At 29.7% G+C, this 18,062-nt stretch overlaps 1 protein-coding gene and 1 pseudogene across 1 annotated transcript; both read left to right on the top strand.

The window, feature by feature from the left end:
* Positions 1-1,739: 1,739 nt before the first annotated feature.
* LOC105799004 (probable LRR receptor-like serine/threonine-protein kinase At1g56140) lies at positions 1,740-12,245 on the top strand (annotated as a pseudogene).
* Positions 12,246-15,514: 3,269 nt separating this feature from the next.
* Positions 15,515-16,023, top strand: LOC105799005 (uncharacterized). The gene has a single exon (XM_012629306.2). It carries the CDS (start codon positions 15,609-15,611, stop codon positions 15,837-15,839), a length of 231 nt encoding a protein of 76 aa, XP_012484760.1. The 5' UTR covers positions 15,515-15,608; the 3' UTR covers positions 15,840-16,023.
* Positions 16,024-18,062: the final 2,039 nt, after the last annotated feature.

Here is an 18,062-nt window from a genome sequence, read left to right on the forward strand (position 1 = left end):
TTAATTAAAAATATAATTTTTCAAGTTTATATGGTGTGGCAGTTTATTGTTAGCTGAATTTTTTAACAAATATAACATTTTGGTGTAAATTGGGTAACATATGAATAATTTAGTTGTCACTTGTGACGAAAAATTTAGGTACCAACTTTGAAGCAAAATTAGTTTAGGTACCACTTGTAATAAAAAAATTTAAGTACCAAGATGGGAAAAATAATATTGTTTAGGTATCAATTTGTAGATAAGTAAAATTATATTATCCCTTCATTTAATAAAGGCATAATAACTTTTTGTCCCACCAACTTTGCAAAAAAAATATTTTAGCCTTTCATTTAAATTTTTTTCTCTTTTAACCTTTAAACTTGTATTTTTGTCAAATCACCTCAAAATAGATTAAAAAAGTTAACATTTTTAACTTTGTTGACATGGTATACACGTGAACTACCACGTAGATGATATGTCAAGATTTAGTTAATTTTTAAAATTTTAAAAACATTTAAAATATTTTTTTACAAATTTTATACTTTTTTAATACTTTTAATTTTTAAAATAATTTTATATATTTTAAATTTTAAAAAATTCAAAGTTAATTAAATGTTGATGTGTCATCCACGTGGTGATCTATGTGTATACCATATCAACAATGTTAAAGAAGTTTACTTTTTATCCATTTTGAGGTGATTTGATAAAAATATAAATTTAAAGACTCAAAAGATAAAAAATTAAATAAAAAACTAAAATAAATTTGTTTTGTAAAATTAAAAGATAAATAAATCATTATGCTTTTAATAAAAAAAAAAACTGCGAACCTTCCGGTAAAGGTGGGGACAAAGTAGGCCAAATCGTGCCAAAAAGCAATAAAAAAATACAAATTACTTACTAAATATATAATTTTTAATTTGGGTTTCTTTTCGTTATCTATTGACCAAATCCTTTATATTTTCTATAAATTTAAATTTAAATTTAAATTTTTATTTTTTAAAAATTCTATTTACTTTTCAGGTTTAAAAATATAAGTTCTTTTATTAAATTCAAGTTAATTACAATATTATTTTTAATTATATAGTTATCAAGTGAATTTTTTAATTTTAAAATATTGCATCAATAAATTTAACAAAAAAAATTTTAACAACGTTAACAATTGAACCTGAATTTCAACTTCTGAAAAAAATACAGAGACAATTCTAAAAATGTATAAAGATTTATAGCATATTTGAATGGGATTATATAATTTTTGCCTTGAATTTGGAAACTAGGTTCACTTTGGTCTTTGAATTCGACAACTAGATCCATTTTAGTCCAAAAACTTGGATTTTATTAAGATTTGATGATGTGACCAGTGTTATTGGAACATAACCACACTAAATGGACCTAGTATTTATCAATATAACAGTCCGAACAAAGGGATTAAACTGGTTAAATTAGAAATTGCTTGAAATTGATAAAAATCGAAAACTAAGACAAGAAATCGTCAATTGAACCTGTTTAATAATTTTTTTTAATTTTATATTTTTATGAATTTTAATAATTTATTTAATTATTTTTACTCAAATGATTGAACTGATTGAATTGGTTGAATCGAGAATCGATGATTTGATCTATTCAATCATCGATTAAGTTATTAAAACATTGAATATGTTACCCTAAAATTGTATTACATCTTATTTAATTATCAAAATAGACAAATAAAGCGAAGTTTTGCTTCAAAAATTATATTATCCACATTTTAACTAAGAAAGGCTGCTGTTGTGCGTCCTTAGTGGTAGATATTAATATGAGAGGTGATGAGTGAGAGAGGTCATCCTGTCTGGGAAGCGAGAAAATTACAGTAGAAAAAAGAGGGGGGAAAAGCCATGATTTCGAGGCGGAATCGACCGTCTTCTTCCGCATACTTTCTCTTCCACCTATTCTTCTTCGTTGTTTCCTTTTGTTGCAGCAAATCCAACGCCCAAAACGCCACCACTGATCCCGTCGAAGGTACACTCTCTTCAATTCTCTCTTCGATTTTTACATTTCTGTCTTTTCAATTTCCAAAAAAGCGACGCAGTTTCAAGCCTTTTTCAGCTAAGAAAACCGGTCGAACGTGTGAAAACAAATGAAAATCGTTCTTTCCTATACTTCCGAAACTTCATAAATGTCGAATATGTTATCGATCGGATTTTTCTTCTTCTTCATTTTTTTTTTCAAAATGTTTGTGCGTGAATATTAATATGATATTTTAATTTGTTAATTAAAACCACTAGCTTTTCTTCTTCTTTTTTTGTTTGTAAGTTAAATTCACGATTCCATCCTTCAATTGGTTCTTCTTCTTTTTATTTATTTATTTATATTAGTTTAACTTTTTGTCACACTGATACATGACTTATCATTTTCATTAAACTCCTAAAAGTTTTTAAAATTTTATTAGGTCCCCAATAAATGAGACACTTTACAATAATTTATGTACATTTTATATGTAATGCAAATTACTACCTAATGTAAAATTAATATCTTGTGTGACACAACAACTTCAATTAAATCCCAAACAACTTTATCCTACTAATTATTAAAGAAAATACTATTTGGTTCAATTTGTTGATTGAATAACTTGTGGAGTAGTAAAAGATTTATTTTCAAATCTTTAATAATTAATTTTATTTTTTACTTTTTTTAAAAAATTGATTATTATATTTTGAGCTAAATTTGACCATTAATCTTTCAAAAATAGTTAAATCGTTTTTTTTATGGAAATGTTAATTAAAGTATTAATTTTTTAAAGATGTCGGCATAGAAACTCGCATGGCAGTCCATGTATGATTCATGTTAACGTGACGCTATTTGTTTTATATATCACGTCAACAAATAATTAAAAATTATAAAAATATTTAAATAAAATAAAATAATTTTAAAAATATATAAAAGTTTATAAAAATTAGCATGGAGTACATGTGGATTGTCATACGGGTTGAAATGTTTAAAATGTAATATTTTAGTTTATATTTCATTTAGATAACAACAATCCGACTCTTTTAAAAGGTTGAAGGTTAATGGATTAACAAGTGTTCTATAAGGATATATTAAAATATTAAAAAGACATAAAATAATTTTTTAAAACTACTTGTGGAATAAAAAATACACTACTAATGTACCAAATATCAATCCTTAAAGCATTAAATATTGTCAAAAACACTCTAACTCGGACTAAAACTCACACATGAAATTAGTATATAGCGGGGCTTTGAAAAATAAATAAAATTTAAAATTAAACATTTTATTTTTATTTATAAAAAGTAATTAAACATTAAACAGAAAAATAAAATCGACTTTAATAATTATAAATTTTAATTTACAAAATTCAATTAATACCCCAGCGAAAAATATACTAGGATTCCGATGGATGTGTAGTTTTCACAATCATGCAGTATACTTCCTTTTGAATACCTAGTTAAAAAAGAATAAGGGAGAAAACAATGGAATGGTACCGACTCTAATTATTTTTAAGTGGTATAGTACAAAATCATTGTCATTTTACTTGTATTGATTGTACCATATATGTCATGTGGTGCAAAAATTTTGATATATAATACATGATAAAAGTATTATGAATATCTTTGTATTAAAATTTAGATTGAATTTTATTCTTTTTATTTAAAAGGTGAATAATTTAATCTTTATATGTTAGATTAAAAAGTAAATTAGTCATTTTTGTTTAAAATTTCATCTATTGTTAAAAACTAGCGTAATTGACAAAATAACCAAACAATTACAATTGACATGCCACGTAGACCTCATTCTGACATACAGTGACTAGTTTTTGATAGTAGAAATTGATAAAATTTTTAATAAAAAGGCTCGTTTGTTCGTTAATCTAATGTATAGGGGTTAATTTACCCATTGTTTGAGTGGTGAGGACAATGACTTATTATATCAATTATAAATTGAATTATTGAATATAAACAAATTAAAAATGTCTTATCATGAAAATATAGCAAACGAAATATCATTAAAATTATATAAAAGTTAATGTATATGGAGGTACACTTGGCAATTTATATCTACTTAGTACTTAAAAGAAAATTGGACCTAACCGTAAGTAAAATTGAAAAACTGTAAATATTTTTATCACGTATCAAAATGTGACCAAGTTACCATTTTCCCTCCAAATGCTATTGTGTCATGTAAACATATTAAAATTTAAACATATGATATAAAATTTAGTTAATTTCTGGAGTTAAGTCTGCATCTATTACATCATCATTTCTTAATTCATATGCTGTGACATCCTTTTTCTGATAGTGGGTAAGCGCTGCTCAATTTTGAATGCTTTCCATTGATTTATTTTTTAGAATTTATAATATTATCCCTCAGGTACACCTTTTTTCATAATTTATCATTGGTCGTTTTGCAATAATTATCTCACTTTTGTCTCTTTGTCGAACATTTTATGATAAGTTATAGGTCTGATAGGATATAAAATTATTAAGCATTGGGTTATTCTTTGGATATGATTTTCTAATAAGACTTGGATAAGAAAATTTAATAATGTTTAGGTCTTCTAATTTATATGTATAAAGATAAGATTGTAATTTTAGAAATGTCACCTTCATATGAACTATGACTTGATTTGGTCATTGATGTCAACAAAAATATACTTGTTGTTTGAAAATCCTCTAATTTTGTTAATAAAAAAGGTTACCAATAAGTTGAACTAATATAATCTTTTCAAATTTTTCTTGAATTATATTTTAATTTTTTGTCAAAATAACATTTAAACTATCAATATTATCTTATTTTACCCAAGATAAGGTACATCGTCTAATAAGCTTTACAGTAAATTAGATCAAAATTGATAATTTAGATAAGGACCAATTTGAGAGCTGAAATATAATTCAGGAAATAAAAACTGCGGTAATTAAGATTAGTTTTGATCTATTAAATTACATGTTTAACTATGGTTTACTCATATTAGATGGACTACTTTGTGTGTTAGCTAGATTAGATAGAATATGTTTTATAGGGTATATATATATATATATTTTTTTAGAAACTTATTGGAATATTTGATGTATAGGATGTAAGTGTGGTGTAAACAATCTATTTACTCTATATTTGAATAATTAATAATAAAGGAAAGAAAACAAAAGAAGGAAGTGAAAGAAAGTTAAAGGTTTTTAGAATGATACCGGTGGTTGAATTAGTTAGGTTATCAATTTATTGGTCTGGTCGGTTCAATTAATTTTGATTAAATAAGTTATTAAAATTTTAAAAAATAAAAATATTAAAAATTTAGTTCAATTGGTTTATACTGGTTTCCTAGTCAAGAGGTTCAATACCCTTCTCCAGACTAATACTTGGGTCGATTCCCGATTCGATTGATCCGGTCCGGTTAAACAACTTCAGAAAGTTAAAAAAATATTTATTTCTTGTTTGGATAACTAAAATAAAAAGAAAAAATTTTAACATATTTTGTTTGATTAAAACGTGGAAAGAAAAGTAAACAATTTGTTTAAATAATCTTCCAATTATAATCTTACTTAAATAACACAGAATATTTAAATTAAATTTGTCTAAATCTCATTATTTGTTGATTGTTATAGATCTTATATACATCCTCAAAATAACATTTCTTATTTTGTAAAGTGAGGGAGTTTTTAGTATTTTTCAATTGAACTAATATTCGATGAACTTATGGCACTAACTCAATTAAGCACATTATATAGAGTATATATACATATACTTACATCAGATTAACAATGTGAAAACAGCGAGGGCATTGAACTCGATATTTCAACAATGGGGTACACAAGCAGTTGATTCATGGAATATCAGTGGAGAGCTATGTAGTGGGTCTGCACTGAGTCAAAGTGACTCGGTGTTTGAAGACCCTACAAATAACCCAGCTATCAGATGTGATTGCTCTTTCAACACCAACACTCTTTGCCACATTACTCGATTGTATATAATCTCACTGTTAATCATTTTCGGATTTTATTTTCTTTAAAAATATTCGTATTCAATACATATTCTCAAATACATTTTTATGGACTTATCTCAGGAGAGTATATGCTTTAGATAGAACAGGAGTTATACCAGAGGAACTTTTGGGTTTGCCTTTTCTTACCTTTTTGTAAGAGTCTTCTTTTCTCTCTCTTTTTTCCTCACATTTGTAATAAATTCAGTTCAGATCAGATGGATTATATATGATATTAGGTTGGTTTTAAATTTCATTATTTGGTTATGCAGGAAGATCGATCAAAACTTCTTCACTGGTTCATTGCCAGCATTTATCGGAAATATGTCAAGATTAGAGTCACTGTGAGTATTGAAAGATTACCCAACATAAGTTATTATCTCGAATGTGAATGAATGAAGAGTTCCAACAACATAAAAATACTACAAAATCTAATGTTTTTACTTTTTTTTTATTTGTTTATTTATCTTATTTTGCCTAGGTCAATTGCTCATAATGATTTCACTGGACCTATTCCAAAGGAGCTTGGAAATCTTAGGCAGCTAAAATTGCTGTAAGGCTCCTTTTTCTCCCATATAATATATTTAATTTTTGGAATAAAGTAATATTTAATCTGTTTTTTAAATTTAATGTTGGATTTTAAATTCTTACCTAAAAGTTTTTGAAAGTTTATATAAATTTTTAAAAAGTATAAGAACTTAAATTTTTTAAAATTCAAATAATGATGTGACATAATCTCAAAGTGTTATATCATCGTACATTAACGAATCCAAGTTAAGGAACCAAATTGAGAAAAGCTGTCAAATTTCAGGACTAAATTGGATAAAAAATTCAAATCAAATTTAGAATAAAGTTTATAGAATATAGTAAAAAATTAAAAAATAAATATATAAAAGAAATAAGGCAAGTGGTAAATTTATAATTGTGTTTGTGAAATTAAAAAAAAAAGTGCACTATCAACGAAATCCTCTCATACCGTTAGTAGGATTTTTTAGTATATGAAAAGAATACTTGTCTCACCTTTTATATAATTATAAATTTGTTGATTTTTGTGATGTAGGTCTTTTGGCGTGAATAGTTTCTCCGGAACACTGCCTCCAGAACTTGGTAACTTAGTCAACCTTGAACAACTGTAAGTTCCAAATTTCTTCAGTTATTAACAAGGATCCACATGATTTTTTTTACCCTACGAAATTATAACAACATTGTTTGATACGAATTTCGACAGTTACATTAACAGTTGAGGTTTGGGTGGTGAGGTTCCCTCCACATTTGCCAACTTTGGAAATCTGCAAGTTCTGTAAGAAAAATACCCAACCATTACGACCTATGCGTGTGTGTGTGTTTAAATGTATATGGACATTTCCATGTCCTCAATTATGAAGCATGGAAACTTCTGTCTCGAGAGTGTTCATGTGTCGGGCACGAATACAATTCCGGCAAACATGTCCATACCATGCCGTAGCTTTATTACGTGTTCGTGTTCGTGTTCGTGTTCATTTCCGTGCTCCAAAATGTCTTGCAACTGCCTTATGTCCTATTAACTGATTTCAGGTGGGCATCTGACAATGCTTTCACAGGCAAAATACCTGATTTTGTTGGCAATAACTGGACTCAGCTTACATCATTGTAAGTAATTTAAAACAACTTCTTGACTTTTATAAGATTCGAGGATCAAATTTTAACAAATTAAAGTAAAGAAACTAAGTAGACCCTCTCTAATATGAAGAACGGTATCATTACAGGAGATTTGAAGGGAACTCTTTTGAAGGACCCATACCTTCCAGTTTCGCAAACTTGAACTCATTGACATCTTTGTGAGTACATATCAAAACGACTCTCTCGAATTTTTTCCACGTATTCATCGTAAAACTCTAATCTCACATTGAAAATCTCGAAGATCCGTTGTTAGTCTCACTATTTCTCGAAGTTTCCGAATGTGGATTGGGGGTGTCACAATCATATATATAATATACACATGTGTTTGATGCTTTAATATAAATATCATGTAGGCGAATTGGTGATATTTACAATGGGAGCTCTTCTTCTCTTGATTTCACAAGAAATTTAAACAACTTGACTGACTTGTAAGTTAAAAGCATCATCTTGTACTCATCTTTTTCCCCTCATTTAATGGACTAATCAATGATGTTTGATTGAATTCGACCGGTTGAACCGAAAATTGATTGGGGTATCGATCTGGAGAATAGATTTGAATCGATTAGCCAAAGAATCGGTACAGACCAGTTGAAATGTTTTTTAATCAAGTCGGTTGGACTGACAAACCGGTGACTTGATTGGTTCGACTATTAGTCCAGTTCTAAAAACTTTGGGACTAATTACAGACTAATTAAATTCTTTTTTTGTTGTTGTTGTTTATGTTTTTATTTCATGTAGAGTTCTAAGAAATGTGCTACTCACTGGTACTTTGCCATCTTATATCACAGAATTACAATCTTTGCAAAAGCTGTAAGTTATGTGTTTAGTTTCTTCTGTCTTCCAGAGACTTGAGTTTCAACAATTTAACAGGCCAAATTCCAAGTGCTTTGTTCAATATGGATTCTCTTACATACTTGTAAGTTGCAAAATTTATTGTATTATGGACTCTTTATTTTTCTTGAAGTCCTTACGTCTGATTCATACATACACGGACTCTTGAAATGGCCAGGTTTCTTGGAAATAATAGCCTGTCAGGTCCAATTCCGAGCCGAAAGAGTGAAACTCTTCAGACTATGTAAGTCATCCTTTTACACACTAAATTTATTCATTCCATCAGAATTCATGTTTAATATGTATTCAGATACTGAAACGAAGATATGACCCTTCAAATATATGAAAAAAAACCTTAAAATTTGAATATACTCATGCTGGACGCATGTAATGATATGACCCGTTTTAAAAAATTGAACATATGCATTTATTAGACCGTATGCTCGAATTCAAGTAACTTAGGGTAATATTTGCATAGTCCCTACTCACTTTCAGCTATTTGACTTCTCTATGCAGTGATTTATCATACAATATGTTATCTGGAAATTTGCCTTCATGGATAGACTCAGATTTGAACCTGTATGTATCTTAAAGCATGGTACTTCCTTTATGCATATAATCTGTTCACTACATTGTCTAAGAGATTGTTTCACGGCTATTTATGCAGGAATTTCGTGGCCAACAACTTCGAATTGAACAGCTCAAGCTCAAGGTAAGTATGTTTCGATGAATAAAACTGTGAAACTTTCCATCAAAACCATGCAATGGATTTGTTTTGAAATTCTGCAGGCTTTTGCCTGGATTAGAATGCCTTCAAAGAAGCTTTGCCTGCAATCGGAACTCTCCTCGATGTAAACTTTTGCGAAAAACTCGGAAACAAGCATATGTTACTGAGGTTTTAATTATGTGTATAGATTGGTTCCCCTGCTTACATGTTTTTTCATGTTGGCACTGACAGATGCAAACTTCTCGATCAAGTGCGGCGGTCCGCAGATGATGTCAAATGGGATAGTTTTCGAGGCCGAGAACCAAACTCTCGGTGAGGCAGGGTTTAATGTGACGAGTGCTCAGAATTGGGCAGTTAGCAATGTTGGTTTGTTCGCGGACCGGCAAAATCAACTGTATGTGCAGAACACGTTAGCACAAGTAACACGTACAAGCACGCCGGAGCTATATCAGACTTCGAGGCTATCCCCTGGATCACTTAGATATTATGGCCTAGGCCTCGAGAATGGATTGTATACAGTAAACTTGTTCTTTGCTGAAACAGCTTTCTCAGACCGAAGCACACGGTCATGGAGGAGTCTGGGAAGGCGTATTTTTGATGTTTATATTCAGGTAATATCTCAGTTTTAGATCATCTAATTGATGTCCTCTGTTTGGAGTGTTTCTATGTCAGCAATTTATCGATGCTTCATTAGGGAACCCGGCAATTAAGGGATTTTGAAATATCGAAGGAAGCAGGCGGTGTTGAGAGAGCAGTAGTTAAGAATTTCACTGCTAATGTAACGGATAATCATCTTGAAATCCACCTGTTTTGGGCCGGTAAAGGGACGTGCTGTACACCGGAACAAGGCTATTATGGTCCTTCGATTTCAGCCATTAATGTTGTTCCAAGTAAGACACCTTAAACGCTTATGAATCTATATGTAATATAAATTTCATGTGCTTATTCTATGCTTTTCACTGTTCAGATTTTGTACCAACCGTCAGCGGGATACCGCCAGGCACACATAAAGGGAAGAACCAGACAGGATTGATTGTCGGTATTACAGTTCCCATAGTTTTCGTGGCGTTGATACTCGTATTTGTGATTATTTACATTAAGAGAAGGAAAAAAGACGACGATGAAGAAGGTAAGATCATCAATGTATCATAGAACATATATGCATCTTGATATAGAACAATGAATCATCCCATTCAATAGTTCTTGACAAAATTCAGGAAAGACTCGGTTTTCACTTCTCAACTAGGCCGGTTGCACCGGATATTATATAGGGAATGCAGCTGTTCTAACTTCAAATCTCCGACCGATATCGTTTCTCCTATGGTAACTAGAAATGTTGCATTTCTAGCCTACTAAGTGCCTTACTTGAACCTGCAGTGTTTATTGGTATCAGCCCTAGACCGAACACATTTAGTTACGCTGAGTTGAAAACCGCCACGGAAGACTTCAGTCCTTCAAAGAAATTAGGGGAAGGCGGGTTTGGACTTGTATACAAGGTAAACTATTTTAGCTTATAACTATAGTTACAGCTCGACATGTAACAGCAAAAATTACCAGTGATTTACGACAATGTTATTATGTTTTAGGGTACACTTTCGGATGGGAGAGTTGTAGCAGTGAAGCAACTTTCGGTAGCATCACACCAAGGGAAGGATCAATTCGTTTCAGAGATAGCAACGATCTCGGCGGTTCAACATCGTAATCTTGTTCAACTATATGGTTGCTGCATCGAAGGAAATAGGCATCTCCTTGTTTACGAGTACCTCGAAAACAAAAGCCTCGATCAGACACTCTTCGGTATGAGAACATTCAAAATAATCCTTTCATGCAAGACACAATGGCTATGAGACTTATTGAACTGTAAATGCAGGACATAGCGGCTTGCATCTCGATTGGCCGACCCGGTTCAACATCTGCTTGTCAGTCGCGAGAGGCCTAGCGTATCTTCATGAGGAGTCTAGGCAAAGGATTGTCCATAGAGATGTCAAAGCAAGCAATATTCTGCTCGATGCAGAGATGTGCCCGAAAATATCGGATTTCGGATTGGCAAAGCTGTATGATGACAAGAAAATGCACATCAGCACTCGCGTTGCAGGCACCATGTAAAGCCCTTTCAGACTTTTTTTGACCTTTTCATTCAACATTGCTTCCTTAATGACATGTAATTTAATCACCTTGTAGTGGCTACCTAGCACCGGAGTATGCAATGCGAGGGCATCTCACTGAGAAAGCTGATGTTTTCGGCTTCGGTGTCGTTGCATTGGAGATTCTGTGTGGAAGACCAAACACGGACACTACCTTAGAAATCGACAGAATTTATCTTCTTGAATGGGTAATGAAAATGGAACCTTTTAACCCCTTGTAGTTATGATTAGACCTATTCATGTATAGGCCGCATCGAATGATTATTTATTACGACCAATGTCTCCAGGCATGGAACCTGTATGAAAATGATCAAAGCTTGAACCTGGTCGATCCGACTTTAGCCGAATTCAACAAAACCGAAGCTTTCCGAGTGCTCGGGGTGGCACTGTTATGCACTCAGGCTTCACCGTCAATGCGGCCACTGATGTCCCGAGTCGTCGCAATGCTTGCCGGTGACATCGAAGTGAGCACCGTTACATCGAAGCCAAGTTATTTGACTGACTATGATTTTAAGGATATAACAGGCACTTTCATGAGTGAAGAAACACAAACATCCATGGCATCCAGCAGCAACGAGAACACAATGAAGAGTAACAACAACGCCGCTACGGTGACAGATCCGAGTCCCTCCCCCGTAAATGTTTCTGGGTTTAGTGACATCCTCGGAGAAGGGAGGTGAAGAGTCCTTGGAATCAGATGTAAATATCGGATACGGGGTATGCTCATTTTTTTTCCTTAAAATTTCAATATATTGTTGAAGCTATTTTTAAAAACGGATACTTTCAAAGAAAAACAAATAAAGAGTTGGGGCAACGTAGGATGTTTCCGGATTTATTATTTCACTAAAGTATCCGTCTACAACCTGTTGTAACATTATCCTCCAAATATATGAAAAACTAAGGAAAATAAATAAATATATCCATATTTGACAGAAAACTTACAATTCTACTATTTTAATAGACTATATTTTTATAGTTTTTAAATGATTAAATTAAATTTTATATTTTTAAAGGGGTCAAAGTGTAATTTTACTTTTACTAATTTTTTTTTTTTAACTTTAAAGGAGCATATAAAAAAATTTTCATTTTAGGGGGTCGAGGCCCTTGCCAGCCCCCTAGTTTCACTACTGCATGTGTTTAAATTCTAATTTCATGAGATTTATATTTTTGTGAATTTGATCTTTATTTTTTTTAGTTAAACTTAACTCTTTAACTTTTTAAAATAATCGAATTTGACCATAAATCTTTTACTAAAAATATTGAATAAAATATTAAATTTTTATACATGCAACCTATATAACAATCCATATGTACTTCATGTTACTTTTTAATTTTTATGAATTTTTATTTTTAAAAATGATTTTTTTCTTTTATTTGAATATTTTATATTTTTAAATTATTTATTGACATGGCATATAAGACAAATGGTATCAATGCAACATGAAGTACAAATGAACTACCACGCAAGTTGTAATGCCAATATTGTTAAATAATTAATATTTTAGTTAACGTTTTCGTTATGCAAAAGTAATTTTAACTCTTTTGAAAGATTAATAATTAAATTTAATTAAAAATAAGAATTAAATTAACAATATTAAAATTAAATTTATTATTATTTTAATTTTAGTAGATTTAATGATTTGTGCCATATTTATTTTTAATCAATAAAAATGCAAAACATGAGATATGTACCTACATATAATAGGAATAGGGTATCATTCCCAATAAAATCTCTCATACGTCCACAACCACACTATGTATAGTAGTGAAACTTATCAAAATGCTGTCATATCCTCAAAATTTTTATACACTCATAACATCAATATATTCATATATTAGTATTATTTTGGGTAAATTACACTTTAGTTACTAAATTATCGGTAAAATTTTGTTTTGGTAATATAATTAAAATAAGTTACAATTTGATCAATGAATTATTCAAAAGTTTTCATTTAAGTCATTGAACGGTTAAAATCAATGTTATATGGCTTTTTCTATTCACATTGTCTACACCAATCAAAAGCTCTCTTTTCTCTTTTCTTCTATTGTTCAATTTTTTTTTTCATGAAATAGCTTTGGATGTCATAAATTTGCAAATCAAAATTCAAATAGTTTTTTCCTCTGATCTCTGACATTGACCTCAAATCGACTTGGATCTAAGGTGTGTTATTCTATTTGTCGATGGGTACTAATCCACCTTACTGATTGTCGAATCGTTGCTTGGAACTCGCTGACAGAACTTTAAAGAAAATTTAATAGCTCAGTGACTTAAATAAAAACTTTTAAATAGTTCATTGACCAAATTCGAATAATTTAGTGACCAAATAGTAACTTTTTTTATTTTAACTGACCAAAAACAAAAATTCACCCATAGTTTAGTGACTAATAGTGTAGTTTACTCTATTATTTTCTATACAATACTAGTTTTGGGAGGAAAAATAATATAAAATATTTAAGTAATAATTTTTTTAAAATCATTATTGATAAGATAATAAAAATATAAGTAGCTTTGTTTATGGAATTTTAGTTGTATCAGCATAGTTAAAGATATTGATTTTTATTTTATTTTTAAAAATAAATTATCTTACATAAAGTTAGGGCTAATTTTTAGAAATATGCTACAGAAAAATTTATTCAAAAAAAGTAGGTTGTTTTTTTTTTTACTTTATCGATCTATATTGTTTTTGGAGAGAGAAAGGAAAACGCGTCTTACAAGGCATATTTTTACAAGACTTTTTCACCGAAAATTAATAACTCAATTATTTTGGTCAGGCGGTTAAATGTTATTGCTTTTATCTTTAAATTTCGGGTTCGATTTCTCTCCTACTCACATTAATATGTTTTATTTTATGTTGTTTAAAGCTCTTTTTATTTTAATTAATATTTTTGACACATGATTTCTTTTGGTTAAATGGCTAGATAATTGTGATTTCATCCTTAAGTTCTTAAGTTCAATTCTTCTTATAAGTATTTTAATATGTATTTTTTATTTTATGTCGTTTCAAATTTTTTAATTAATTAATAATTATAAATATTTGAAAAACAATGATATTTGAAATAATAATTATTTGATTTTATAATATTAGAAATCACCATACCCCACAATATAGGTGGAGAAAATAAATATTTGACATATAAATATTATATATAAAGAATTAATTGATGTTTTAAAAAATAATTACATATTTATCATTTAATTTTTAAATAAAAGAGCTATTAATTAAAAAATTTTGAAAACAATATGTCTATTAATTATAAACATTAATTAAAAAAGCTTGAAACAACATGAAATAAAAATACATATTAAATTGTTTATAAGAAGAATTGAACATAAGAATCAAAGATGAAATCACAATTATTTAACCATCTAACCAAAAGAATAAATATATCAAAAATATTAATTAAAAACAAAAACAGCTTAAAACAATATGAAATAAAAATACAAATGTGAATAGGGAAGGAATTGAACCCGAGACTCAATGACAAAAACATTAACATTTAAACCATCTGACAAGACGCGTTTTCACAAACATGACAGTAAAAATATGCCCTGTAGGTCATATTTTTCTTTCTCTCTCAAAAAATAATTTAGATCGGTAATTTTCAAAAAAAAAAACAGCCTACTTTCTCAAATATGTATATATCAGCATACTTCTAAAAATTAGCCATAAAGTTAGCTTATTATTTTGGCATAATGACTTTTTTTTCTTCTAATTTTAAAAAAATTATTTTAACTCTTAATTTAATTTTTCGTCTTTTTATCCTTTAAACTTGTATTTTATCAAACCATTCAAAATTAGATGAAAAATTAAGTTTTTTAAACTTTGCTAAAGGCTAAAAAGACGGAAAAATTAAATCGAGGGTTAAAATAATTATTTTATAAAATTCGAGAACCACTTTATAATATAGGCCCAACTAAATTAGAAATCAAACCCTAAATAGAAAATAAAAATATCTCAACATTAATGTTATTTGGACTGGATCTAGATCAGGTGGATTGAACTAAAAATTAGAAATCATGCTAAAAAACTAAATCAATCAATTTGTAATATTTTTATTGATAATTTATTTGATCACGAATGTGATTCTGAAAAGCTAGATGATGCCAAAAGCCTACATATGATGGAACTTATCTGGCCCACCACTAGAAAGGAATTAGAATAAGTAGCCGTTGAAAGCTTTTAAAAGAATCTGAAACGTTAAAAGAAATCTCTTTATAAAATATGTTCATTCCCACTTAGGAATTCAATCAAACACATAGAGATCATCAACAAGGATCTCAAGAAAACTCCAAGATAAAATGGGTATGGTTATAATCATCTCTTTGCCTTTAATTTTCTTTTGCTTATTACTTGGACTTGGATGTTACTTATTGGGAAGATATAAAGGGAGGCAAGAAATTCGTACCAATCCTGAGATTTACGGTGTACCAGCTCCGCCGTCTAGACCGGCAGCTTCTTTCCCGTCTCCTCCTCCACCACCACCGGCGGCGGCGCCACACAACAAGCCTGATAGTTTGGCCTATGCTTGACAGGTGTCCAATACTAGATTTTGTAATTGGTTTTTCTTTTTCAGGGTTGCTTAACTATAGGTGTGTAATTTTGAGATATGTTTGTGATGGTGTACAAATTGGTGTGAAGTCCAAATGGATCAATTTTAATCTCTTTATTATTAAAATAATTAAATAAGGCTAAATTTTAAATGCCATTTTCAAATTAGTTAGATTCAGCTTGCATTAGTGTAGCATGAAAATGTTTGAGAGTTGGGTTGAGCCAAGCATATATATAATATCATATTGATATCATATATAATTGTTTTTACTCGATTCTAATTGTATTTGTAATTGATTAATTCAAATCTACTTTGACTCACTTAATTTTTTATTTTTAAAAGTATGATTATTTTATTTAATAATTATATATGCCTTTTACTACCATTATTTTTAAGGTAAACTGTAAAATTAGTCATTTTTATTTGCCTCAAATTATATTTTAGTCTCTTATTTTTGAAATGTTACGTTTTAGTAACTTACATTATTGTTTTGTTATGAGGTGGTCACTCTGCTGTTAAGCTCTGTTTTTATTTGCCTCCCTAACGACAATCTTACATGAAAATCCAAATGAGTTTTAAATGTCAACTTGAATGTCTAACTGGGAGGAGAATAAACTTTTCAGTCAAAATGGAAAAGAAACTAAAAGAAAAAGGATTAACTACAACGTGAAACATAAATTTTAAGTGCAGATTAACAATAAAAGTGCATTTAGGTAAAAACATTTAAAACTAATCATCAAAATCATATAAGGATTAAAAAGAAATAGTAAAAGATTGTACTATTAATAGTAATGTGGGAACTTAAAATAATTTTGACCTTTAATAACATAACAAAATGTGCATATTTATTAAAATTAACAAAAACTCTATTTTTAAAATTCACAAAAGTGAGCACGCATACTTGTTAACATATATTTTAGAGGTTGAATTGATTTTTTTTAATTATGATCTTTTAAAATAATTATATTCAAGGGTTTCATTATATTTAAGTGTCACGGGTTAGAATTTTCGTCTGCAAATCGTGCAATTTAAGGAGATTTTTTTAGTTCAAATTTATCTAAGTCACCCTAACAGTCTAAAGATGAGAATTCTTGCATAAATTCTCAAAAGGCACTGAAACAATCAGAAGCAAACTCGAAACGAAAGAATAACGAAAAATAAAAAACAAAAGCACGTCAAATTTTTGAGTAAATACTCTCAATATATTCTTTAACTCAAGAATTGAATGATTACAAATGAATAGGAGGGCTCTATTTATAGTTGAGCTCCCCTAGATCTAATGGTACAGATAGAATTACATTAATGATTGAGATTAGTTCCCATCTACAATAAGAGAGTCCTAAGATATTTAAATTCTATACTTGTTTATCATTTAAGATTTACAATAATTACCCTTATCATACCCCAAGTCTGACAGATTTGAGAATAAAGCATAGAGTCATAAAGTATTTGTTTGGCGTAATTTAATCCGCCAATTAGCAGGCTTCGGGCAGATTTGGGATGGCATAAAATATCCGCCGTATAAATAATTAAGGATTTTTGTTCCATGTTATTCTGCTATGTAAGAAAAGAATATGTCAAGCGAAGAGTAAGTTGAGTGAGAGTTACTGCCAAAAGTATGGTTCGCCCAATTACTTGAGTATTGTGCAAAATAAGTTTTTTAAATTGATCTGGTTAAGAGCCAACTAGATTGATTGGACAAAAATAAATTATGCGGGATTTTCATTTTATGTTTCATTCGGAATCTGTAGGTCATTAAGAAGGACAAATCCTGGATTCAAGTGACACTTGTTAAGCTCTACTATGAGGAAATGGGTTATATATGTGTGAGAAGGGCTCGGAGGGAAGTTTCTTCTTCCTTTAATATTATTCTTTGGCCCTTTTCTTAAATTTAAATGTTATATTTTTCTCATTAAGCTGAAAGTTAAAGTTCTTAATTTAATCAGAGGTTGTTCCACCTCCTAGTAAGTGATACAACTTTGTATGTAAGTTTTTAAAAGAGTAAGGTTGTTAATAAGTTTATGAACAATAAATTTGAATAAAAGACCTTGTATGGGGGTCATCTATTAGTGGAATGTTAGAAATCTGTCTATAAATGGGTTTGTAACGATGGTTTCATGTTCAGTAAGTAGTTATTGCTACTAGTTCGAGATGAATGTCCAAGTTTGGAGCTTCGAGCTATAATTAGTGAATATCATGTGAG

This window comes from Gossypium raimondii, chromosome 9 (assembly GCF_025698545.1).
Source record: "Gossypium raimondii isolate GPD5lz chromosome 9, ASM2569854v1, whole genome shotgun sequence".
NCBI lineage: Eukaryota > Viridiplantae > Streptophyta > Magnoliopsida > Malvales > Malvaceae > Gossypium > Gossypium raimondii.